At 41.3% G+C, this 26,185-nt stretch overlaps 3 protein-coding genes across 4 annotated transcripts in view; 2 read left to right on the top strand and 1 right to left on the bottom strand.

Moving 5' to 3' along the window:
• Positions 1–936: 936 nt before the first annotated feature.
• pdk3a (pyruvate dehydrogenase kinase, isozyme 3a) lies at positions 937–9,321 on the top strand. Its single transcript, XM_028569506.1, has 12 exons — positions 937–1,333; positions 3,248–3,389; positions 3,680–3,751; positions 4,219–4,403; positions 4,494–4,583; positions 4,961–5,038; positions 5,267–5,343; positions 5,472–5,573; positions 5,656–5,763; positions 5,940–6,053; positions 6,653–6,773; positions 8,684–9,321. Exons 1-12 carry the CDS (start codon positions 1,231–1,233, stop codon positions 8,716–8,718), a joined length of 1,227 nt encoding a protein of 408 aa, XP_028425307.1. The 5' UTR covers positions 937–1,230; the 3' UTR covers positions 8,719–9,321.
• A 111-nt stretch (positions 9,322–9,432) lies between these two features.
• pcyt1ba (phosphate cytidylyltransferase 1B, choline a) lies at positions 9,433–18,728 on the bottom strand. The gene is made up of 9 exons (XM_028569145.1): positions 18,651–18,728; positions 17,347–17,422; positions 14,704–14,803; positions 13,638–13,754; positions 13,328–13,477; positions 12,690–12,770; positions 12,446–12,588; positions 11,612–11,800; positions 9,433–11,394 (listed from the first exon to the last, which is right to left on the bottom strand). The coding sequence occupies exons 2-9, from the start codon at positions 17,383–17,385 to the stop codon at positions 11,170–11,172; spliced, it is 1,044 nt and encodes a 347-aa protein (XP_028424946.1). The 5' UTR covers positions 17,386–17,422; positions 18,651–18,728; the 3' UTR covers positions 9,433–11,169.
• Positions 18,729–20,200: 1,472 nt separating this feature from the next.
• The window catches only part of pola1 (polymerase (DNA directed), alpha 1), a 66,158-nt gene continuing 60,173 nt past the window's right edge, over positions 20,201–26,185 (top strand). Inside the window, exons 1-14 of one of the 2 annotated variants that reach the window (XM_028569144.1) lie at positions 20,201–20,357; positions 20,884–21,011; positions 21,559–21,655; positions 22,521–22,598; positions 22,715–22,830; positions 22,946–23,008; positions 23,201–23,302; positions 23,420–23,576; positions 23,674–23,851; positions 24,099–24,271; positions 24,393–24,505; positions 25,576–25,689; positions 25,804–25,878; positions 25,999–26,137. In XM_028569144.1, the coding sequence (XP_028424945.1) occupies positions 20,309–20,357; positions 20,884–21,011; positions 21,559–21,655; positions 22,521–22,598; positions 22,715–22,830; positions 22,946–23,008; positions 23,201–23,302; positions 23,420–23,576; positions 23,674–23,851; positions 24,099–24,271; positions 24,393–24,505; positions 25,576–25,689; positions 25,804–25,878; positions 25,999–26,137 (1,582 nt within the window). In that variant the 5' untranslated portion in view covers positions 20,201–20,308. Of the gene's footprint in view, positions 20,358–20,883; positions 21,012–21,558; positions 21,656–22,520; positions 22,599–22,714; positions 22,831–22,945; positions 23,009–23,200; positions 23,303–23,416; positions 23,577–23,673; positions 23,852–24,098; positions 24,272–24,392; positions 24,506–25,575; positions 25,690–25,803; positions 25,879–25,998; positions 26,138–26,185 lie in introns of both variants that reach the window. The other variant, XM_028569143.1, reaches the window with a different exon arrangement.

Here is a 26,185-nt window from a genome sequence, read left to right as displayed (position 1 = left end):
GTACAGAAAATCTAAGATGTCTGTAGTTTACTTTTAAGAGCGACCCCGACCCTTCTGAGTTTAATGTGATCTTTTAAAACAGTCATTACGTCTCGGTGTCCTTGAGTGCCGAGAAAGGCGCCTTTAAATAAAATATATTATCATTATTATTATTATCATCATCATTGTAATTGTGTCCTGTGTGAAACTTTAAAACCGTTTAAGCTGCATTTATTTACAATAAAGGGTTAAAGCTTTCTCACTTTATTAAAACTAAGTAATCTGCAGTTATACACATTAGTAAGTCATTCATAAAGGGTTCTTATAGTAATCCATGAAGTCTGCAGTTGTGAAGTAGTTGCTAATAAATGCTCTGCAGCTCTTTTCCACAAGGTCAGCGGTCAAATTATTAACGTGAGCAATCTTTTCATTATGAACTATTTATTGATTTATTATATCAGGTGTTTTGCATTTGGCTTGCACCTGTTGCTTCATCTTTTACACTCTCTATTTCAAGAAATTATATAACAAAACTGTATCAACTATCACTATTTACATTATCATTGTAATAAATTAACGGAACCCACTTTATTTTATTTTATTACTTTTTAAAAAGTAATGTACTTGTACTTGTTTATTAATACCATACATGCATTTTTTAAACTTTTGGCATGTTAATATGTTGACAAATTGTGTTACCGTTTTCTAGTAGGCCTATTGATAAATTGCCGTAATTGTTTGTAAATTAAAGTTTAGAGATAAAAATGCATACAATATAAAGAAAGTGTTTGGAGGATTATCCAGCAAGAGACATTTTCAAAACTTGGCAACCCAAACGTTTTTCTTATAATAGATTATAACAGAAAACTATCAATGACGTATGTAACATTAATAAAGCCATTATAGACAGACATTTGACGGCTTGTTGTTTTATTTTGAAAACCGTAACCGGACGTCAATGTCAGATTCCGACTAGCTTGACAGTTCTGAGCTGATCTGTGTGTTCAACAATGTAGATCCAGGAAGCCCTCTTGAGAACATATTATTTGTGTCTTATCTGTGTATCTTTATGGACATTTATTCATCACTTGGTTTCGTGTCCTCTGGAGGCCCGCCGACTGGGACAAATGTGGACGCCAATGACCGACTGTCCGTGTGGCTGTCAGTATTACCGGCGGTGGTGAAATGCTCGTGTTTTTTCTAAATCTCATTGTCACGGTCACGTCCAGGCACCATCAATAAACTTTCAAAATGAGGATCTTCGTGTCTTTGCTAAAAAACATTAACACCAAAATCGAGTATTACTCCAGATTTTCGCCATCCCCGCTCTCCATTAAGCAGTTTTTGGATTTTGGTGAGTAGCAACGCATGTCATCTTAATAGGAATGACTTGCTCATAATAAGGAAGACAATCAGGGGCCTTGTATTTTATAATTGTATTCATTATTTCTGTACATATTAAAGTTCCACAGTTATTCTCTAATGTGTTATAATAGTAAAAGAGTATCGTATAAGCTGCCATGAATATACCTGTGTTATTATCACATGTGGCGTCTCAATTTGGTGTTTACTTCACTTAAGTCACCCAATACAGCACAACGTACTAATGGACCTACATGACAGCTTTCTGTTGCAGGTGTGTGTATACTATGTGGACGCTGGATACACTGCTTAATTCATGAAGGTAGTTTCATTCAGACTGGGACAGCAGCACGTATGCAGTGGCTGATGAACACCCCAGTTTTAACATTGCTTCACTCATGTTTACTCATATTTTGAAGGTGTATTTGAGTCTTTAGGGGCTGATTTCAGAGCCTGGATCGTTTTGTAGTGTAGTATTACACAAATGAAAGTTACATGAAGGGCCTTTTTAAAGGGTCTTTCTTTGTGTCTGCAGTGTTTCTCTCTCTCTCTCTCTCTCTCTCTCTCTCTCTAGATCTCTGCATGTAGAGTCAATAACTGTGCCAGACTCTGACATGAAACTTGAAACGCAAGATGACAGCGTTGGTAGCCAACTCAAGGCTTTTCTTAATCCATCTGTGATTAAACACAGTCATCTCTGTTACGTAATTTGTTCTCACAACTGTAGATTGGATGTGCACGTACAGGAAGAGTGCGGCACTTGTTTTGTATTAAGAAACACAGCAAGGAGTTCGTCAGCAGTAATTGTTCATGAAAGGCAATCATGCCAACGATATGTAGGCCTCAGGTATGTCTCAGAAGGGAACAAATGAAACATCATCCAGTCAGCAGCTGCAGGGTGTGTGTGTGTGTGTGTGTGTGTGTGTGTGTGTGTGTGTGTGTGTGTGTGTGTGTGTGTGTGTGTGTGTGTGTGTGCGCGTGTGCCATTCTAGGGCTGAGTCAGTATTTGGTGGTTTCATTACCCCATTTTATAAAATTTTAAGAGCCCACCCGTAATATTGCAGAATCAGGGCAAGCCGTTCCCTTTGATCATAGATGATTGTACATTTTCTTTCATTCTGCCAGATCATCTAGTCACAGAAACTAAAACACCATATTTTCTGTGTCTTCTCTGTGGGAGAAGCTGTAAGAACTTAAAGGTACTTTCCCCAGTGTTTTTCTCTGCTCACGGTTAATAGGGTCCACATGTTTCTATGTGAATCAGGCTGGGCTGTGTAAATGTCATTTTTGGTTGAGGGTAGAAGTAAAAAATGCAAAGTCATAGTCATTTATGAGGACATTTAACATTACGCCACAGTAATTCTGTTTTTTCTTGTTTAGATCTGCAAAAAACATCCCCCTAACCTCTCTCTCCCCTTTCTACTGGGTAACAAGATTTATGATTTCCTTGTATAGTTCAAGCTAATGTTGGTGGGCAGTAAAAATGATTCCAGCATGTTAGCAGAGTTTAAGGTATCATATTAAAGGTTGAAAATTGAAACTGAATACAGCCTACATTTGAGCTGTGTTAGCTGGTATGTTTACCTCCCTCTACCAGTCACTTTGGTGTAGAACTTTACATGTAAACTATTTTTTTTATTTGACAAATCTTTGTCTCAGGATGAAAAGGAAACTTTTTAGGAATATTTAAAGGTTGATAACAATTGTCACGCCAAAGAGGTCCGGTGGTTTTGTTAACTGAAAGAGGAAAGGTGAATTTTGCACTCCTGAATATGTTTCTTGGCAGAAAGAGTTCACTCACACGAGTGAAAACTCGGCCAGACTTTCCAGATATACCTGTCACGTTTAATGGTGCCGCTTTGACAAATATTATTTGGATTTTTTTGTACTTTTTTTTTTTTTTTAGGCAGGGACAATGCTTGTGAAAAAACATCCTACATGTTCCTGCGTAAGGAGCTGCCGGTGCGGCTGGCCAACACCATGAGAGAGGTCAACCTGCTGCCAGACAACCTGCTCAGCCAGCCCTCCATCAGACTGGTGCAGAAATGGTGAGACACTCAGGGGCGTAGGACTGGGGGGGAAAAGGGGACTGAGTACCCAGGGCCCTCATGTGAGGAGGGCCTAAAAAGATGCTAGAATGAATAGCTGTAGATGCGGGGAGGGGCCCATAGAAATTGCCTTTCTGCAGGGCCCAAAATTTTGTGCTACGCCCCTGGACACACTTCCTCTAGAAATACACTTTATATTGCTTCCGGACGATAAGGTTTATAGTAGCGGTAGTTTTGATAAGTGTGTGTGTGTGTGTATAAAAGTTGCCTTTTGATCTCTGTTTTATTAGGTACATGCAGAGCTTCGTGGAGCTGCTGGATTATGAGAACAGAAAGCCAGAGGACCCTCACGCTTTGAATGAGTGGGTGGATATTGCCTTCATTAATGATTTATAATAAATGCAAGCACGTCTATTGAGTACAGCTTTGTCAGCCACCCAGCTGTTGCATACTGGCTTTATGTCCGGAGTCCACTGCAGCTAATCCCCGTAGCACGCATCAATCTCTGCTGACAGCACAGGTAACGGTGCGTGTTTATGCTGTAACCATGCCCGTGAGAGAAACAGCCACACATCGCTCATAAACACAGACAGGAATTTAGATAAGGTCGTCTGTTTAGAGAACAAACTTCAAAGATCTGTTTGGTACACTGTAAATAAAAACAATTAAATAAACTGTGGTATTAACCTTTGTACTCACCCTGACTGAACTTGTTTCTGGCCTCCAAAATAGCAAAAAAAACCTAAGAGACTGTTAAGCAATTAAATGATAGAAATATGTGCATGAGCCCGTTGACTCATCTCAAAATGACATTACTGATGTATCCAAGATTCCTGGAGCTCTTGATTGAGATCCGTAACCGTCACAACGACGTGGTTCCCACCATGGCTCAGGGAGTCATCGAGTACAAGGAGAAGTTTGGCTTTGACCCCTTCATCAGCAGCAACATCCAGTACTTCCTTGACCGCTTCTACACCAACCGCATCTCTTTCCGCATGCTCATCAACCAGCACAGTGAGTCTCGAAAAACCTATTTGGATCACAAGCATAACTGTGTATCGTAGTAGCAAGTTGACTTTTATTTCTGTGTTTTTTTCTGTGCAGCTCTCCTGTTTGGTAACGACACCAACCCTGCCCATCCGAAACACATAGGCAGTATTGATCCCACCTGCAGCGTGGCTGAAGTTGTCAGTGGTGAGTTTAAAATCATCAGACCACTGTACTGTGCTCTTTTTACTGTGGGAATATTTTTGTTATCTATGGGTTTATTTTTTTGCTTTTGTTTTGCAAATATTTGCACAGTGCTTATGGGAAACGGAGCTATATCACACCACCACCAGCAACAACTATCAGCAGTGACACAAATCAAACAAGTTCATCTGCTCTAAACGGCGTGTTTACATAACGATAGTTTTTAAAGAATTCCAGCAGCGTGGATGCAGAGCTGCACTCTCAGTGACCCAGCGAGGAACAGAAGCTACATTATCAACCTGCGACAGGAGTCCAAATGTAATCAGTGACGAGTACTGCTCGTTCTGTCCTGACTCCTTTCGTTTCCCCTTTTCTATCAGATGCCTACGACACAGCCAAGATGCTGTGTGAGAAGTACTACTTGGCTGCTCCCGAGCTGAAGATTGAAGAGTTCAACAGTAAGAGTTTTTTTTTTTTTTTTTTTTTTTTTTTTACTCCATGCATTCAACCGTTTTTCTCCCTGTAATCTGTCACGCAGCTGTAGTGAAGCAATGTGTTCTCTCAGCGTATGGGTGCAGCTCTGGAGTCCAGATTTAGTCCCTATAATGATGTTATTAACTTCAAAGGAACCAGCTTTGTGTGTGATCGTCTTACCCCCTCCCCTTCTTTTCATTTTTGTCTTCCAGTGAAGGCCCCTAAAAAGCCCATCCAGGCAGTGTATGTGCCCTCCCATCTGTTCCACATGCTGTTTGAGCTCTTCAAGGTGAGCAGTGCAGCATCTGTGGCGGGAACTTAACTAGTTAAACGCTCTTTAAATATAATTAAATTGCAATGCGACTATAATTCTCTAACTACTTGTGCTGAGTTCATTAACTCTGTGGGCGTTTACAGAACTCAATGAGAGCCACAGTCGAGCTTCATGAGAACAGTGAAGAGGCATTGCCACCAGTAAAGGCAAAAGTCACTCTGGGTAAAGAGGATCTTTCTATAAAGGTGAATCAGTACACAAGTACACACACACATCAGACAAACATTTGTGGTCTCTCGCTCCATCTCACCCACGTGTCGACTTCAGATCAGCGACAGAGGAGGAGGAGTCCCTCTGAGGAAGATAGACCGCCTGTTTAACTACATGTACTCCACTGCTCCTACACCAAGCCTGGAGCCAGGAGCTGTCCCACTGGTACACACACACACACACACACACACACACACACACACACACACATACATACACACACAAAGAATTTAGTATTGACCCTGGTGACCACATTTCAAAACTTTTTTTGTTGGTACATTTGTAATATATGGCATGCCACTGGGGAAATTAAACCCTGTCACTCTCCCTCCCCCGTTCAGGCTGGTTTTGGCTATGGTTTGCCGATTTCTAGGCTCTATGCCCGATACTTCCAGGGGGACCTGAAACTCTACTCCATGGAGGGCGTTGGCACCGATGCTGTCATCTATCTGAAGGTAAAGTGAGATAGTCAAATGAGGAGCGTGTTGTGATGTTTTTTCTGTCTCCCGATGGCAGGACCCCAGCTATGTCTTTAAAGGAATAGTTAGACATTTTTGGGAAATACCATCATTGCATTTATTTTTAATTCTTTTGCCAAGAGTTAGATGAGAAGATTAATACCACTGTCATTGTCACTTTTAAGTATAACACTAGATGCAGAAGACGATTGGCTCGCTCAATGGTGTTTTAAGCCCCAACTTCAAGGCACCTAACCCTAACCTTAACCCTAACCCTAACCTAACCATTGCCTAATCCTAGTGCCTTCTAGGCAGCGCTGCCTGGAAGACGACGTTGGGGGCTTAAAACACCAGACACCGATTGGTTCAGCTTAGCTTAGAATAAAGACTGCAAGCAAGGGGAAACAGCTAGGCTGCCTGTGTCAGTGTCAACTAGCTGTTTCCACTTGCTGTTAGTCTTTATGCTAACCTAAGCTAATCATATATTTAGCATCATCTACGTTTTGGCAAGGAACCAAACATCAAAACTATTCCTTCAAAGATAAATTACTGTGAGTTCTTATTGGCTCTTGGTGTTTTTGTTCCTCCATTTAAAGGCCCTGTCCAGCGAGTCCTTTGAGCGTCTGCCCGTCTTCAACAAGTCAGCGTGGCGGCATTACAAAACCAGCCCCGAAGCGGACGACTGGAGCAACCCCAGCAAAGAGCCGCGTGATGCCAGCAAGTCCAAATACAAAGCCAGATAACTCTGCCTGACCCCCGCTAACCGGGCCCTCTGCTGGGAGCCCAAATGCCCGTCCTCTGCTCAGAGCATGTATGATGAAATGTTGCCCTTGGGTAAATGCTTGGTTTAAGATCAGACTTGTTTTTACATTCCTGTGGTTAAAGCTTTGGAAAAGATGGATGCCCCTTGTATATCTGTACCCAATGGCAATGACATTCATCAGCGTAGCTTTCACTGTTGTAGCATTACCAGTGGCTCTCCCAAGATGGAGTTTAAAATGAACCTCTTCTGATTTATAGATCCCCGCTGTCATTTAGTCAGGAGAAACTTGTGAATCTTTATCTCCTCTATTTGGCCATTACTTCAAGCTAAATTCACTGCATCACCATAACCTCTCCCTCTGTCTCACACACGCAGTTTTGGCCTGGCTCCTCTTTGCTGACTTGGCCACTGCTCCCTGTGGCTGAATAAGCCACGCACTGCTGATTGAGTGTCTTTCTCACCATCAGTAAAGGCTTGCATTCTGTTTTCTCCCTCTCAAACACAAGCAGAGTCAGGGGGTTTGAGTTTCAGTGCGAATGGAAAGAGGACGAGGTTTCATTTTCTTCCTTTGGGAGACACTTTTGACTGAACGCACAATTAGGCCAGTGTGTCATTGGCATAGTAAAGACTTAGTATTTATGCCTGGGGAAAAGACAGGGTTGCCTTTGGATGAGAAAAACAATAACTATTTTTGGGAAAGTATATGAAGCAATGCATGAAGACACATTATTTTTCAAAGCTCTGTAAGTTTTCTTTTATGTCAAAGACAGGAAGCCTTACTTCTAACATATTTGATGTACTGCCTTAAAGGCTCTACCGGAACTTGAAGTTAATTTATAATGCGAGAATGTTAGAGAAAGGAAGTTTTTTTTTGTTTATATTTTACCAATTCACCCATAGAAGTTGACAACACCCACAGACACAGTACTGACCCTCATCAGCCTTGTCTGCTTGCAAGCTAGCTCTGCACCCTGATTTAACAACGACTAACGGACCAAAGGAGAATCTGTGAGATGCTTATGAAATGCCTAGTAGCTTCAACCACACCAGCATGATGTATTGTAGAGCCCTCACAGAGAGGAATGGACCTGTTGCATCTGACGAGGACTATAAAACTGGGAATAAAGTATTACATTTTCTTTTTAAACTTCATCCTGCGAACATTTTAGACCCACCGTGGTGGATATATACACGCAACATGCTCACAGCTTGGACTTGTCGCCCCAACACTGCTTCATCCAGTCAGCCTTGTGTCTCACTTGTAGTATTACTAATACTAATAGTCTTCTGAACGAGTTTGAACAAAGCTTGTGTTTTTAAAATGTGTTTTTTTTGTTACTCATTACCATGAGTGAAAACGAAGAGGGATTTGATACCTGACAGGTTTACATTTATTTTATCCAGGAACACAGTTAAAGAACTGCTTTTTCAGGCTTGTGCACTATTTTATTTTATTTTTTAGCTTGACATTGAAAGAGCATTACTTTTAGTGATCATTAAATGATTTTTCTCTAATTATTTCTAAAAGTGTGTAGACATTGCTCCTCATTTTCCTTATTTAAACGTAAGGAAATCAAGCAGTTTTTGGAAAAGCCAGCAGGGGAGATTCCATGGGGTTAAATGAGCCACTAATCCCTGCAACCTCTTAATACTGAAATATTACGTCAAACCATCCGATTTTTGTCATATGAATCACATTTAGGAACTTGTTAATGCACTTTACTAAACCTACACACACAAACAGATAAATATATATATCCTTCAAATAGGTTTTATACAATCATTTCAGAGACCACACCTAAATCAAACATGGCCCCAAGAATTCCAATAATCTTAAGTGACTTCCTTCTCTCATCTCCTTTAGCTCCATCTGATGTGAAAAGAAAGGAGTGTAAATGAAGAATTCAGTATGGAAAGTGTCCTCGTCCTGTAGGTTCTCCGCTTTTCAGCCTCACTGAAAGATTTCATCACTGCCAATGCCTTCGTAACCTGCCAGTCTCACTGATGCTCGGTGACAAACCTGCTGTAAGGAAGTTTATACGCTAGAGACAACAGTCCTCTTCGTTTTGGTTGACTCAGTTTACCACCTTTAATCAGTTATAATCACATTTAACAGACTGTTCGCAAAGTTCACACCTTTGTCAAAGTTTCAATTCCAGTTGTGTGATTTGGAAGCCCGAGGTTGTTTCATCTTCTGTAGTTGTCAACCTTTACTGTTAAAGACTGTCTCTGTTCCTCTGGTATTTTAGAAAATATGGTGTATTTAACTATTAACTTGCTGTTTGTGCAGCCAGTGTGGAATGATTGTTTTCCATCCTACTGTACCTCCAGCTTGAACAAATGTATTCATATTTGCATGAACTCCTCACTGCGGAGGTGGTCACGCAAACATATGCAACTATATACCAAAAAAAGTGATAGAACAGTCTTAATGGTTTGATTCAGCATGAGATCAACTTGTCAAACCTGACAATAAAGAAAACTGGTGTTGTGTGCAATCCATCTGTGATTATGTTTTTGCATCTTGTGATTTGATAAGGTGAAATGCACTTTTAATTCACATTCAGTTATAGCTTATTTTTTATTTATTTACATATCAAGCCGTTTGAACATTGAAATTTAAAAAATAAAAAAAGACACACAATGCCCAAAGTTTGTCCATATAGTGCAGATTAACATGTAGTGCGTACAGGACATTAGGTCTCTACATTGCATTGGGGTATTTATTGTATTGTTTGGGTGGAAGAGAGGTCTGCTCCTGCCTGACATGAATGAGCAGACCTGAGCAAAAATAAAAAATATAGTTAACACATACATTTCCAATAATAGCAAATAAAACAAAATAGGGTGATGATCTGGCGTTTTAGGAACTGACAGTTCACCTAGAGGGCTTTAACAATTGTATATTTCAAGTATCATCAGAGTCCTATTAAGAAAGGCTGCATCTCCAAGTTTGCCGGATCTGATTAAACAGCTGACATCAAATTCCAAAAAGCAGGAATGTCGGCTAAACATAAAACATGGCAAACTGTCCAAAAAAAAACACATGGCTTTTTAATGCTGAAAATCCACAAATGTTTCTACTGATGGATTACTGCGAGACGTGATATTTGTGTGGCCTACTGAATGACTGTGATGATGAAGTGACCAGAAGTTAGAGTGATTACATGTATTCTCTACTGTAGGTGTGGCCTCAATGACTCAGTTTACATTCAAGAAGCTAATACATTTTTTTTTTCTATCTCATCACCCATCACCATCAATAGGTGAAGTCCAAGACTCAGATCTAAAGGGGCTCGTTTTAGTGTCTAACTTCATGACAGAACTCATTTCCATTTCAAAACTTATTTTTCTTCACATGAACTTTAAAATAAGGATTACAAGCTGTACAACTGAGGTGAAGACGATGTCGTCTTTCACTAGAGCTTTTTTCCCCCACCAATGATCTAAGTTTTGGATACATTTCAGGATCATACAGGCTGCTATTCCACCGGCTTATTTTAATTTCTTATGATTTTCTGAGGGACTAGTTTAATCTGTATTAGTGATCATATCAGTAGCGTGGGAACAAGTGAATCAATAATTGTGGATCACTGATATATTCCTTGCCAACCATTTATGTTAAAATGGTGCAAACTAGCACCAATAATGTGTTTTAGTGCCAAGAGGCTGCCCAAACGTCACCTCTGCTAATCTAGAGTGTGCAGTGTAAATCCTAACTCTCAGTTTAACAAGAGCAAAATGACTCCGTGGAGAATGAATCCAGTTCCTGTCGTTACACATTAACTGTTAAACTGAACACTTTGTGCCTATTCACATCTAGCGGTTACAGTAGTTACACAAAATCTTGGTATCTTAAATAAAAAGCTAAACTAAACAGAATAGGACATTAAACAATCAGGTGATATTATGAGCAGGCTGTTGGACAGTCTCTATAAGTACTGGACAATCCAAAGCAAATCCTCTCGAAAGATGCCACAAAGCATTCTGGACCTTCTTAGGATATGCAACACTGTGTACATAAATCCTCTTCTTCGTTTCTCTTTCACCTGTCTGCTTGGTTGCCTGGACAACAGAGACAGCGATGGCTTCTTAGCTCTGCGGCACAGAACTTCATTTCCCACGATCCCCATCTGCCTTGCATATTAGCAACTTCCTTGAGGATAACTGTTTCAGTATCCAACCAGTGTTTGTCAGAGTATATCTGTTTGTGTGTGTGTGTGTGTGTGCGTGTGTGTGAGCAGTTCTCAGGCAGTGTACTATGAGTGAAGTGTGTGTATGTGTATGTGTATGTGTGTGTGTGTGTGTGTGTGTGTGTGTGTGTGTGTGTGTGTGTGTTCAACAATCCATCTACTTCTCATCTTCATCACCTTCACTCATGCTGCTTATAGAGGCAGATGCTCCTTTGGGGGAGGTCGGGGGTGAGGGCCGTGCATTGTGCCAGCGGGCAGGGGGAGACGGGGGTGAGGGAGAGCGCAGGGGGGACAGTTCGCGGGGAGGACTGTTGCAGGGCGACTCTCGGGGAGACAGAGCGTAGGACAGCATTCGTCCACTGCGCTCCTGAAACACCTGTTTCTGTTCATGGACAGAGGGAGAAAAGAAAAAAAAGAGGTCCATGCATCAAAAAGCCCTTTTTAATATCAAATACTATCTGACCATACTCAAAGGTGTTCTCACGAACAAAGCTTCAATATAGAGAAAGATGAAAGAAAAAAAAGAGTGACGATGATGACAGTGATTATAACGATGGTGACAGTTATTTTTGCCTTTATCAATGAGTTACTGTACTTACCCAAGTCCCATCAGGGCCAAAAAGTTCTAGGAAGTTGCCGATAAACTCTCTGGATTTCTCTTCCCACTTCTGAATCAGGTCGTGACTCTTCTCCTCCACACGGTAAACAAAATGTTTGCTCTTCTCCTCGACCGTGCGAACCTTCTCCTTCATGCGGTCCACTTGGTTCTGCAGCCGGTACTTCTTCTCCTGAGGGGATTAAATGTTGAGGAAAAGCCATTATGCCGGTGTTACGCATAAACACAGCCCTGAAGAACCAGAACCTCAATCAGAAATGAGTGTTTGTACCCTGACTCGTTAAAAATTGTAAAGGGAGTACAAGCCATTTCAAGCTATTAACGATGCAGTAGGTAAGACTTATAAAATTAACTTTCTGTCATATTTGCTGAAACTGACTCTATGTTCCAGGAGAACTACATGAAGCAGGTAATTAAAAAAACTAAAAAAATCCACAGATCCCTTTTCAGATGCACCAATCAGGGCCAGGGGGGTATAACTGTGTGTCAATCACTGCTCATGCACACACATTAATTCTCCCTTGTGGGGGGAGGGGCTTAGGAGACCGGTTTGGGCTTTAGCAGAAAGGGGGGAGGGACTGAGAAGTTGTCGATGTTCCAATTTTTTGGCTAAGTCCTGGATCTTCACAATCCTACCTACGGCACCTTTAATTCCAGTCAAACACAAAATGTAAAATGTTTTCTTGACTATTCAGGCACTTTGGTGTCATATCAATTATGCTAAATGATCTTTGATGGAAAAGTGAACTTGCATATTTTATACATCTTGCAATACGTAGTTGCATACAGAGATGTCTTCCATTGATCATGCTCTTACGTTAATGTAGCTGACGTTAAGCTCCTTGGCCGTGTAGCCACGTTGGAGGTTGCGTCGGGCGTAGACGTCATAGTCTCTGACAATTCTTGTGATCAAGTCAGATGTTGAGATTCCCTCAGTCCGTTGCGTAGGCACAAACATCCCTGGCACATATGTACAAAAACACAGAATTTGAAAACTGTTCAAGGTATATTTCAAAAGGAAATGCACAAGTAATTTTATCTTCCTATTATCACACACTGACCTGCCTCCTTAATGTGTTTATAAACATCCTCACTTCCTGCTGAGGAGTATGGGATGTCATCGTGAGCCACAAAATCGATCTGAGAAAAGATAAAGGGACATGACTGTATGGCAGACTGACATGAACTTACAGTAGGTTACTTAAAGTAGTACATGAAAAGGTTTTTTTTGGCCGCACATGCATTCAACACAAAAGTGTCTTACCACTAGGGGTTCTCGTAAATGGCGCGTTTCCTCCTTATGAGCTATTCATCATGTTTCTATATTGATGTACTACAGAATGTCTACAATAATAAGTTGACTGCTCTGTTGAAGGTGAAGGTGAAATGAAATATTCATAAATTCATCAAAAGGAGCGTGAAAAGGAACTAGACTGGGTGAGATGAGACTACATTAGATTACAAAATGAATCATTAAATATAAAAAAAATATGAATTTAAATACTGATTGAATAAAAACGTAAATTAAATTGAATTGAATTGAATTAGATAGAAAGATAGATAGAGCTTAGTGCTAAAATGCTTTGCGGGTAACTCCTATTGTGATTGCAGCCCCTGATACTTCATGCACAGTTTACAGTAACACTCAGATACTGCACACACACACACACACACACACACACACACACACACACACACTTGTGTTTCTCTAGGAACTCCGGTGTGAGAGTCCAGGGTGCGTCTCTCAAAACCTCATCGACATAGCGGCAGTGTCTCAACGCTTCATAACGTTCAATCTCCGTCATGACTGTGAAACCCTTGTACTTATGGGTCAGCTCATCACTGCACACTGTTCCAAATACAGGGGCGGGAAACCACACAAAACATACACAGAAGCACATAAATTAAAATGTAGACAAATCTGTATGGGTTATCTTAAGCAGTGGAATTCCAAGGTGTATGTATGTGTACGTATGTGTGTGTGTGTGTGTGTGTGTGTGTGTGTATACCTCCTACTATGAGGTAGGTGTTGGGAAAGAGGTTCTTGGCCTGCATGAGAGCACGAGCGTGCCCAGAGTGGAACAGGTCAAAGATGCCATCTGCGTAGACTCTGACTGGCCGGTCCACTGAAAACACACAGCAATACAACAACACATTTAGTAAAACTAACTATATCACTTGTACTGAGATTCCATATTGCTGAACAGTCATACCTAAATATCTTTTTGTTGTACTGATTTATGAAAAATAATTGTATTAATAACGTTAAACGAGTGTTACTTAGCACTGCACTATAACATTGTCAAAGTTACGATGGACAGTTATTCAAAAAAAGTGTCTTAATAGATGCAGCACAAGAGATGTGGTATAGTTAAAGTAATACATGTAGTAGAGGGCTAATAGTTGTGGCAGTGGTAGCCACAGCAGTCGCAGTAGCATTAGCATCAGTAGTAAGATTATTAGTTTTGTAGTTGTTATGATAGTGATACTGTAGGAGTAGAAACAGTAATAGCAGTACCCTAGTAGTAGATGTACTTGGTAGTTGTAGTACAGTGTCATAGTAAAAAAGGAATCAGTACTAGTAGTGTTAGCATCAATAGGGATACTGTAGAATTAGCAACAGTAGTAGCAATAGTAATAGTGGTAGTAGAGGTAGTAGCAGGTGTAGGCTACTAGCAGTAGGCCTAGTTTTAGTACAGTATAGTAGCATAAGTAACCAGTAAATGTATCAGTAGTAGTAACTTAGTGGTATTGTGGTGAAAGTGTTACTGTAGCAGTAGCAACAGTAGAAGTAGTAGCAACAGTAGTTGTGGTAGTAGGCGTAACGTTAGCTTCAGAGGAAGTACACAGAAGCAGCAGTAGTAGTTGTAGTAATGTTACAGTATACAGTAATAGTAGAAAATGTAGCAGAAGCAGTAATGGTAGCAATATAAGTAGCAAATATAGCCAGAGAAAGGAAGGACTGAGGAATATGATGAAGATAAACATAAAAGCTGGAAGAAGGAGGAGCTGGATGAAATGGACCAGAGAAGGAAACCAAGCAGGGGGGGTAAGGGGGGGGGGGGAATCCTGTACCTGGGGTGCCTCTGCGGGCCTGAGCGATGGTGAGTTTCTCATGAGGGGCGCGACAATCACAACTAGTCTCCCTGGCAAAGATGGCAGGCTTTGTCAGAGTCTGAGACAGAGAGAAGGAGAAAAAGGCTGGGTTATAGATGAATGAATGTAGGAAAACATATGTCCACTCCCATCCCTTCAGTGGTCCACACAGAATGCCCCCTCCCCCCCGTCCCCCCTCCGTCCCCCCGTCCCATGCCTGTAACAGTAACCTCCATCAAGTTATTGACCACAACTGATGCCTGCTCCATATTGGGACAATGGATTGAGAGACAGCCAGAGCTGCACTCAGTGTTATTGATCACTCTCTGTGTGTGTGTGTGTGTGTGTGTGTGTGTGTGTGTGTGTGTGTGTGTGTGTGTGTGTGTGTGTGTGTGTGTGTGTGTGTGTGTGTGTGTGTGTGTGTGCAGATATTTTCTTCTGTGTGTATACATGTGGCAGAAAACAAGGACAGAGCTTTTGATCTGCTGTGGAAAGCCTCTCAGGAATTAGTTAAAATTCAAAGGGAAGAGTAAGATAGAAGATGCAGGTGACTTCCAGTGATGGAATTGTACAGGGTGACATAATTATAATTTTCTGATAGATAGATAGATAAATGTAAATCAAGCAGGTATACAGAGAATAAAAGACAGTGGGATATGGAAACAAAGACAAACAGAGGACAAGTAAGATGATGGATGATACCTCTTGGGCTTGTCAAAGCTACATCAAGGTTAAAGTGTTGCAGTGTGAGCCTGCCTGAATTTGTTTTTGTATGCCATCTGTTGATTGCATGGATCATTCACTAAATCTCATTCACACCAATAAATGAGAATCAGGGTCTGCACAGAGCAGAAAGCTGTGGGAGTGTGAGAGGTGGAGGAAAAAATGGAAACAGATTTAATCTCCCTCTGTGGAGAACGCAGGCAACTGACGTCAACATGTCCTCGAGGAACAGCAACAAAACCAGAGTCTGGCATAACAACATTTTGCATGGACACTCAATACAGTGTAGGTGAATTAAATCTATTTTGTGGTGCTCACTGTATTAAAAATAATGTGCTCCCGACAGTTTTCAAAGGGAGTATTTCCTCAGGAGAAGGTCGTTTTAACGTGGCTACAAATTATTCTGAAATGTAAAGTTGTGACTGCTTTAATCCTAGGTTTTTCACAAATTCTAGACATAATATTTAATTACTATAATTTGCTTTTTGCCTCACACTGAGGACAGTTCTTCTGTCATCTATCTCTGCAAGACAGGCAACAACATAAGCTATGTACAGGTGACCTTTCCAGAGTCATAAAGTATTAACAGGCCCAGGATTCATATTGCATATAAAGAGATCTCTAATAAGCAAAACATAACAATCTGGCAGGTGCTATGCCATTACTACAGCTTGTTAAACCTTCACATGTTCTGTTTGGGACCATGGAGACCACTGGACTTACTTTACATTGTTTTATCACAGCTTTACCTAATTTTATGAGAATTGCATGATTTTGAACTGATGATGTTGCAGAAGTCCACTACAGAAAATAACCCTATAGCTGTAAAACAAGAATAAATACAATGAACATTTCTGTATTTTGCTAATCTCTGTGTTGGTCAGCTGTAGCTGATGAATTGCCATTTCACTTTCACTTCATTATACAAATTGCTGAACAATCAGCGATGTGAGCAGCAATTTATAGGTATGGAAACAGGCTATTTAGTGTGGACAAGTGACTTTTAATAACAATATATGAAAGCAGGCAGCACATAGGCAGGTAAAGAATTACAGAAGGCATTCATATTTAATATAGCCATAAATGTGGGACTCCTTTCATGATATCTATATCCCCATTTATTTTCACATCCTTCCCCTTTTTTGTCAGTTAATGTTAAATGTTTTAACTTCTCTGTCCATTTCCATTAGAGAGGTATCATATTTCAATGCTAGCTATCAGAGCTACAACAACAAAAAGCAGCAGAGAGGTTGTGGTTAGGGAGCACCCACATCACCCATGATTCCTTGGGCACGGTGAGAACAGAAGGGTGGCTTACAAACACTTAGCAGATGGTAAAGCTTAAACTCACTGACCAGTGGCACACACAGGCCTATCAGGGCGAGCAGCGTGAGCGTGCACAGAAAAGCCCACTCTGGCACAAGCAAAGAACATCTGGCATAAGAGGGATTAAAGCTGAAAAAAAGAGAAACACAGGGACACAGGGCACGAGAAAACACAGGCAGGAAATACAAGAAGTAGAGAGAGGTAGGAGTGAAGACAGAGGAGAGGAAAAAGGCAAAGATGGACCATTTGGAGGAGACAAACAAAAATGCCAGGATGAGGAATTACACCAAAGAAGAAAAGAGAATCCAAATCCAGGAGGCTCTCCTTACTGCCGCAATGTACCTTCAGCAGGACATTCGTGCTATGTTGTCCATTGTGTAAACCCCGTCCATCTTTGGCAACACACACTCACACTGTCCACTCAGCATTCTGAGCATATCCCACAGCCTCATGCTATGGGGGATCTGTTTCGTAACAGGGAGGAAGCAGGACCCTTTGTCTTCCTCTCCCTCCCTGTCACACACACTGCAAGCAATGAACACACAAGAAAACGCACACATTCAAATGCCCTACCGTCCGAGGATGGGGGCAGGTGTGCTCAAGCTCCTCCATGATTCCCAAAGACTCATGGGATGCGGCTGTGGTCCCTCTGTAATGTGACTCAGCATCAGTGAGAGGCTGCCTCTCTCCTCACCACTCTGTCTCTTTCTTCTTCCTCTGTTCCCCGCCCACTCCCTGCTCTGCCTCTCTGTCTGTCCTCCCCTCTCCTCCACCTCTCTGATCCCCTGCTGCAGAGAGGAGGAGGCAGTGACGAGGTCTCACTCTGCAACGATTTTTGAGTACCACAAAAGGGATGAGCTCTGCTCTCATCGTGATGTTTTTGCAAATATATTCAATTAAAAAACCTCCAAGGTTCATTTGTAGCTTGTGTCAATGTTGCTACACTCAACTGACAGTCTAGCACTGATTCAACCTATATCGGCTTTGTACTTGTGTCACAAATCTCCAAGCACATCTGGCTATAGTAGATTGGCTTGGTGTAAATATTGGTAGCCATTTTTTGCTATACACTGTAATTATGTGGAAGTGACAAATGCAATACAGTTGATTTTGGATTCAGTCGTCAATTATGTACATGTAGGGAAATTATCACTTCAGGGCAGAAATGAGGCACAGGAGAAGAAAATAAATATAATTTTTCTGTACGTGATTCTCCTATCTGTGAGTGTTTATATAAACGATCTTCGTGCACGGAGCTGATGAGCTCTCGCCATGGCGACGGAAAAGAGGAGAGAGCTCCGAGAAAGGACCAATCAGCGAAAAGCTACTGCAGTCTAGCAGTATAAGCAGTGATGATTGGTGGAGTGGTCCATAGCACCATCAGTGAGATGATACCGAGTATCACTACTTATTCATTGGCTCGGCTTGGAAGCAGTTCGAATGGGAAGGGGATAGGGAGTATTTAGGAATGCATAGCATTTAGTTGCCTATCGTTCTTTTTTAATAAATCTGTGTACAAGCAGGCCTGATGAGGAACAGTGTGACCAATATAAAATTTCACCATTACCAGACTATTGCAAAGCTCAGGATTTGGTGTGTTTAATGGTCTCCTATTGTATCAAGTCGAATAGGCTATAGGCTATCTGTCGTTTGAGCCATCAAAGCCGTTGCATCATAAAGTGTAGGCCTATTTGCTATTTGGCATAGAAATAGTGTGTTATTAGCTATGCTTCAGACTACACAAATTAGCCTACTTTTCTCTTTTCCTTTTTCCAGTAGGCCTATATAGGCTACTTGGCAAACTTCCCGTTACCGTTGGCAACGGGGCTAGAATAACTGTAGAATTTAGTCAAAACAAAACTTGCATGCATGCTTACCTTTAGTGGTCCTCTTCTGCAACAAAGAGGCGCAACAGCTGAGCAACAGGAATGCGATCTGATGCGTCGCTGTTTCACCATGGTGTCCAAAACCAAACAATTAGGCCTAAGTTAAGAAAAAAATAGTTTTTCTGTTTGGTTTCTCTTTAGTCTAAGGCGGTCTTTGGTCCAGCACAGCGAGCAAGAGCAGCAGAGGGACGACCGTCCGTCTGTGCGTCTGTCCAGTTTGTCCAAAGGACAGATCAGCTGCTCACTGCTGATGAGCTGCGACAACTGTGGGCCATGCATGGTCCATTTAGCAGACCTTACAATCGACCATACAGCTATTAGACTATACATTCAGGAACCCTCTTCCTATTGTACAGCCTACTACAGTAGAGGACCTTACTCATGCAATTTGCAACTTGTAGCCTAATTTTTAAAAGTGAACAACGTGTGTGAAAAACAAAAATGAAAAGACAGTTAGCATAAATTAAGAATGACAACAACACATATTAACCCCCACCTAAACAGTTCATATTTTACACAAATATTGGCCTACTACAAACAGTTGACAACATGCACACAATTCTACTGAAATCACCATCAATAGGCCTATGATAAAGTGGCAATAAACCCACTGTAGGCTAGGCAGACTAACAGGAATTATTACAGTGATTTATGGTATAAAAGCCAAAATAGGCTGTGGGGATGAAGGGCAAAACACGCTTTGTGTTTTCATTGTTGGATGCACTGTAGTGTCTCTGTGGCCTCAATCTGGGACAGGAACCCATTGTGCCCTACAAAGTCCCGCCAGGTCGCCATAGAAACGAGCTTCATTGATTTAAAAAAAAAAGAGGGAGACTAAGGGCCTAACCCTAATTTTAGGTTGTAATGTTATTGCCTGGAAAATACAAATATCACATAACAAACTCACTAGGCTACTTGGAACCTTAGACAATCCATCGGAATATAATATGGAAAAGTAGACTACTTTTGTAATAGGCTATTTCTCTGCATGCCAAATCGCCTATCCTACAAATGTTGTTAATAAATATGGGAAAAAAAATGCTGAAACCACCTCAGTGGTAAAAAGTCAAATAATGCTGTGGTTTGGGAAAATATGTGGGGATCATTCATGGACCAGCGGCAACCTGAAACATTAGGCTATGCAGCGTAGGAGCCCTCAACTAAAGAGCTGTATATAGTTTGCTCTACATACATGTCTTTTCATTTCTGACTTTGCCTTTTTATGTGTGAAGTAGATGCAAAAACAAATGCAGTGTTTGTTTTCGTTAATAGGTGGTATAATCTATGTGGTGGTATAATTACTATAATAAGTTATTAGTAATTTACCATTTTTGTCATATAAAAGTCCTGTAGAGTCTCACATACTGTAGAAATACTGTACTTGTTGCGGTCTAGATCGATCCTGTGCATAGAGTTAAGAGAATCCTGTGGGGTAAACCATTGACATAATATTGGGTAAACTAGACAGAACAACACTGCCACCGTGCGAATAGAGTGGAGACGGCGCTTCAGTTTATTGGCGGACAGCGATGTGATGTCACTTCCTGCATATGACTTTCCCCGGGAAGACGATTTGGCGCGGACTGTCCTGTTGTTGTGTTGACCTGCAGGTATCAGTGAGCGAACGGTAAAGGCTAAAAGTTAAAGTTATGGCTCCGGTATCAAACCCAGAGAAAGACATGGACGGTCCGGATGGCGGTGAGTTTTCGTTTCGCGTTGCTTGCTAGCTGACGTGCACAATGAAAGTGAATACGTTAGCTAACATATTAGCTAGCTTATCTTACACTGGGGACACGCTAAGGTTATTAATACTGTAACGTTATGTGTAGCTACAAGAATGCGTTAACAAACGTTAGTTCAGCTAACAATTTTCCATATCGAATCTAGTGTTGCTAAGGTTCAAGGGAGGATAACAGACATTGTGTCAGTTCATTTTAGCTATCTATAGTGCGCTATTGCCGTCTTTCATTTTCCTACTTGACTGTACTTAACGTTACTGCAACCTTTCTGACGCCGTGTGCAAGATATGCCACTAAATAATAATAAGTGTCCGCATGGTCAAAGAGCAGAAGTTAAGAGCAAAATGTTGTGCGCCTGCGCTCTTCAAAATATTCCATATAAATGCGACATTAGTGGAGTATTTGTTGGGATAAACCTCTGCAAATCAAACTGTCATGTTCATACCTGCTTCTGCGTCGTCATGTCGATGTGTCCTTCACCTCAGACGATGGAGGCGATGCCTGTGGTCTGGCAAAGTCTCGCTCCAGACGGGAGAAGAGAGAGAAGGTAGGGAGGAAGTCTGCACTGGAGCAGCTCAAGAAAGCCAAGTTGGGGGAAAAGATCAAATATGAGGTAAGAAAACACAATCCCAATATGTGTGTAATGGTTTGTATTTAATTTAACTCAGTGTATGACAAGTCAATGTTCTCTTACTTAATGAAACATCTCAGAGCCTCATCAGCTTACTTTTTAGGCTCCATTAGCAACTTTTGTACTGACTTGGACTTTGGATATACCAAGCAGCCTCTTTAGACAAAATGGTCTTTATTCATCTTCCATCAAGAAGGGCAGTCTGTAGTTGATTAATTGGTTTCGTTGATTGACAGAACATTTATTGACAACAGTTTTGATAACCATTCATCTAGCACCCTGGGACATTGTGATGATCATTATTTACTATTTTTGGACATTTTACAGATTAATTAAAAGAATCATCATCAGATCAATTGATAAAAGAAATAATCAGCCCTATGTTTTAATAGTTGTGTAATATTTATATCTATATCTTTACACAGGAATATAATAAATATACGTATGTAAGATTATATATATAAAATATGTAAAAAAATAGGTTATATGGGTTCATAGGTTATGGTAAATCAGAGTTCATGTTTTCCAGGTGGAGGAGTTTACAAGTGTGTATGAGGAGGTGGACGAGCAGCAGTACTCGAAGATGGTACGAGAAAGACAAGAGGATGACTGGATTATTGATGATGGTGAGTCTCAGCCTTCTACCCTGGAAATCCAGAGTTCTCACGAGAGCGCAATTTTAATTTGCTCAGCCAGTCACTCTGGCATTGAGTAATGATGCTCATTAAAGGTGCTCTAAGCGATGTTGCGTGATGGCACTTCTTGTTGACGTACGACGTATTTTCAAACAAAACGAGGCTAGCTCGCCCCTCCCTCCTCCTCATCCCGTCCCCTCTCCCTCCCTTCTGTGCTTGTGCGCACTAACCCCTCAAACCCCCCACCCCCAAATCGTTCTTGTCTGTTACTGGCTGGAATGCTGGAAGACTGTTGTGTTTCATGGTGCAGGTTAGCACAGTTTGTTTTTGTTGGTGTTTGTGGAGCCTGGGCTGTCTACAGAGACTGTTTTTTTTTTTTTTTTTTTAAACAGTGTGTTCAGGGGACAGGCAGCTCGCGGATAGTGAGCTGCCTGAGATGTTTGCTGTATTTGACAAAAAAATGTTGTAGCCTAAAAAACACGTGACACTGCTTAGAGCACCTTTTTAACTATTCCCTTGTAGCCGAGTTGCACCAATTAACATCGGTGTATCTGATATAGGCGGGCAGGAGGTCAGCTAAACAGATGACAGTTTAATCTACCGGTTAGCTCCGCTGGTAGCTAAGCGTATGGGGCTCTGGTTATTATATAAATCACCCCGTGTATTGTTGTATTAGGGTTAGGGGTTGTATTGCATGCAGTGAGATTTTCAAATGCATTACTTTCATTACTCAATGCCAGACCCCTAATCTTTCGGATTTGGGTCTGGATTTCCAGGCCATCAGTCTCCTGTGCCCACTGTGAGAATATGTCTGATGGTGAGTTCTAATGTGAACGTTTCTCTTCTCTTTTCTCAGATGGAACAGGATACGTGGAGGATGGAAGAGAAATCTTTGACGATGACTTGGATGATGATGTAGTTGAAAACAAAAAAGGTGAACATTTATACAGGATTGTATTGCAACAATGCATGTGTATTGTGAGTGTGGGGCAGGGTGCAGTAAATAGTTTTGTACAAAGAGAGATGGTTTTGTTTTGTTTGTGTTTGCAGGAAAAGCTGGTGCTAAAGGAGCAGGCTCAAAGACAAACGTAAAGAAATCTGCCGTAGCCAAGCCCAACACCATTAAGAGCCTCTTCATGAACAGTAATGTCAAGAGGCCTGCTGAGGTGTGTTTCTGCATTGACATGCTTCTACTACACATGTCCCTATGTGTGCCCTTTGCGGCTCCTAACTTGAAATAAGAGATGTTCCATACCATAAGCATAATTGTGTCTCTTGCAGAAAGACGTAGACCTGTCCAAAGATGACCTATTGGGAGATATCCTACAGGACCTGCACTCTGAGGTTGGTACTATATTGTCTAGATAATGCAGAACTTTAACACAATTCAATGTCAACTAATGCATTTTACTTTTTTTGTTGAGACACTGTGATAGCAGTATTGGGCAAGGTATTTTTCCCCTTACTCACTTTCTCACAGGTTTGTTTTGCTTTTAAAATATCTCTCTCCCTCCCTCCCTCCCTCTGTCTTCACAGAAACCGACTCTTCTGACTCCTCCGCCAGTGGTCACTCTGAAGAAAAAGAAGTCTCTTGGATCACCCATGAATCCCTTTTCACTCAAACCTCAAATGCCAAAGGTATCCTTTAACCTATCCTATAATTGGAAGTGTCTGTAAACTACATTTATTTATATATATTTATACAGTTTAAATTCAATAATTGCAAACAATTGTTTGTCACTTCTGTAATAGCAGGAGTCAGCCTCAGCTACAGGGTTAAAGGCCAAAGTTATCAGGCCACCGCCTTCTGACCTGACACCCAGGTCATCAGCCTGCCTCCCTTCCGCCACCACACCTGCTCCTCCTGTGAAGAAGCAGGGGGCAAAAGTGGAGGAGTTGGAACCAGAGCAAGGTAAGGAAGACGGATACAACTGTGCTAGCTTTTTGTCCATTTTCTCGCTTCTAGCAACAAGAATACACTTATCTTTCTATGATGCTGTGTTTCTCAGAGAATGACCCTCTGGCTTTTGATGGGGTGGACTTTGATGAGCCGATGGAGGTTGGGCTTGAGGAGGAGAAGCCTGCACTTGAAGATGATGCTGAGTCTTCACCCAAAGCAGCAGCAGCAGCAGCAGCAGTGGCAGTTAAAGTGGAGCCCAAAGCAGAGCTTCAGGACCCTGTTTTATTGCAAGTCTTTTATCTGCTTTGTTTGCTATACTTATTAGGAAATGGATGTTTTTTTCTGGCTTCATTTTAAAATGCTGTACATAGATCAAATACACAGAGCTAACATGCAAAGACCTCATAAATGTTCCTATAACAGCGTAACACAAGCTCAAGTTTTAGCATCTTCCTTACATTACATTTGATTTAGCTGACACTTTTATCCGAAGCAATTTTCGACAAGTGCGTTCTCTACTTTGTCCTTTTCCAGGACCAACAGGATTGGAAGCTCTTGGGGACAAGAGGAGGAAGGTGGAGCAAGTGAGACACCAGCAGAGATACAGGTTGACTCCAGCCAACTCCCGTTGGTGGAGGGCGCAGACGGGGAGCAGGTCTTTCGCTTCTATTGGTTGGATGCCTTTGAAGACCCCTACAGCCAACCAGGTAAGGCATATTCACACCTTAAGTGAATATAAAGTGGATGCTATATCATGTAAAAATACAAAGATCCTGTTCAGATTTGTAGAACATATCCTGATATTTTTTCATCTTATCTGTGGTCTAGGTGTGGTGTACATGTTTGGAAAAGTGTGGATTGAGTCTGCAAAGTCTTATGTCAGCTGCTGTGTCACTGTCAGGAACATTGAGCGGACCATGTACTTCCTGCCTCGCGAATATGTAAGTGTCCTGCTCTGTCACGTTACTGCCAGTATATTATAGAAACAAGATCGCCATGTTTTAATAAACCACCCGTTTTCTTTACCTTTTTATATACGCTTTGTTTAAATTAATTGAGCTCAATAAATCATCACCCATAGTATGACACATTTGCTCTGTAAAACACCAATATTGTAATGAATGATATCAAATAGAAAAGCCTCTAAGATGTAATGTAACGTATTTTTCGGACTATAAGTCGCTCCGGAGTATAAGTCGCATCAGTCAAAAAATGCGTCATGAAGAGGAAAAATACATAAGTCGCACCGGACTATAAGTCGCATTTATTTAGAATATAAATACAAGAGTTATTCAACTACACAATAGCACACAGAACAATACGCTGAATACGGTAGGTGTCCAGTATGTTAACGTAACACATTAACAGTTATTGAACTATACAATAGCACACAGAACAACTAGCTACCAGGGCGTGGAGCATGGAGGTATTAAAAGGCGTGGAGACCTAACTACACTGTTAACGAGCCCCTCCAGACTCGTTCCTCCACCTCTGGCCGTCTCGCTTTCAGCCCACGATTAGCCGATTAGCTTTCTTTGTTTTCTTCATTGCAGTAAGAGTCACCTTTTCGCCAGTCTCCCTCCATAAGTTTCTCCCTCATTTCAAACTCTCTTTCTGCTGCTCGATTACCGTTTTCGGCTGCATATTTTACTACCTGCAGTTTATCTCTTTTCTTTCTCAGTTGTCTTTAGGAGAAGCGTTCTAGTTGTCACAAGCCTAGAGCGCCCTCTCGCGGCTGTAGACGGTAACGTTTTCAGTATGAATTAACACGTAAAAACATGTTAAATTATATATATTTGATATATATATATATATATAATACATTACATTCAATAATATTTTGTTAAAGCCCCAATTGTCAACCCTAGAATATCGCCGCAATATTGATATCGAGGTATTTGATCAAGAATGTTGTGATATCTGATTATCGCCCAGCCCTAGTGTGTAAAATCACTTCACGCATAACTTCTTAGGAATCCTTTCAATTGCTCGACTGTGTTTTCATGAACAGAAAGTGAACACCAAGACCGGCGAGGTGTTGGACACTCCTGTAGGAATGATGGATGTCTACCAGGAGTTTAATGAACTCTCTGAGAAGTTCAGGATCATGAAGTTCAAGTCCAAGGTCAGTGCCAACCATGGTTCCAGACTGTATAGCACGGATCTCATTTTCTGGCAAGTGGCAACCAAGTTTGACATATTTGTAACTGGTGCTTGTTTTCTGTGTTTCTTTCTGCAGAAAGTGGAGAAGAGCTACGCCTTTGAAATTCCTGATGTGCCCACTCAGAGCGAGTACTTGGAAGTCAGATATTCTGTGAGTGGACGTGCACGCATACACCCAGTCTAGTTGTTAGGAAGAAGTGTTCCATGTCTACTGTTTTTTATTTTTTTTATAATAACCTTTTTGTCTAAGTGGTAAATATTGTTTTTGCAGGCTGAGTTCCCTGCGCTGCCTTCGGACCTTAAGGGGGCGACCTTTTCCCACATTTTTGGAACCAACACTTCTAGTCTGGAGCACTTCCTCCTCAGCAGGAAGATTAAAGGGCCTTGTTGGCTGGACATCAAGACACCACGTAAGGACTATGTCCCTTTGTCCAAATTTGAATGATAGTCCTTTTGCG

The sequence above is a fragment of the Perca flavescens genome, chromosome 22, assembly GCF_004354835.1.
Source record: "Perca flavescens isolate YP-PL-M2 chromosome 22, PFLA_1.0, whole genome shotgun sequence".
NCBI classification, from domain to species: Eukaryota; Metazoa; Chordata; class Actinopteri; order Perciformes; family Percidae; genus Perca; species Perca flavescens.
This window is presented reverse-complemented; position numbering and strand designations above follow the sequence as displayed.

Coding starts and splice junctions, on each gene's coding strand:
- pdk3a (XM_028569506.1), top strand. CDS start 1,231: ATGAGGATCTTCGTGTCTTTGCTAAAAAACATTAACACCAAAATCGAG. Junction 5,764..5,939: donor AGCCAGGAGCTGTCCCACTG/GTACACACACAC, acceptor TCCCCCGTTCAG/GCTGGTTTTGGCTATGGTTT. Junction 6,054..6,652: donor ATGCTGTCATCTATCTGAAG/GTAAAGTGAGAT, acceptor CTCCATTTAAAG/GCCCTGTCCAGCGAGTCCTT.
- pcyt1ba (XM_028569145.1), bottom strand. CDS start 17,385: ATGGAGGAGCTTGAGCACACCTGCCCCCATCCTCGGACG. Junction 11,801..12,445: donor TTAACGTCAGCTACATTAAC/GTAAGAGCATGA, acceptor TAATCCCCTCAG/GAGAAGAAGTACCGGCTGCA. Junction 11,395..11,611: donor TTGGCCCTGATGGGACTTGG/GTAAGTACAGTA, acceptor GTCCATGAACAG/AAACAGGTGTTTCAGGAGCG.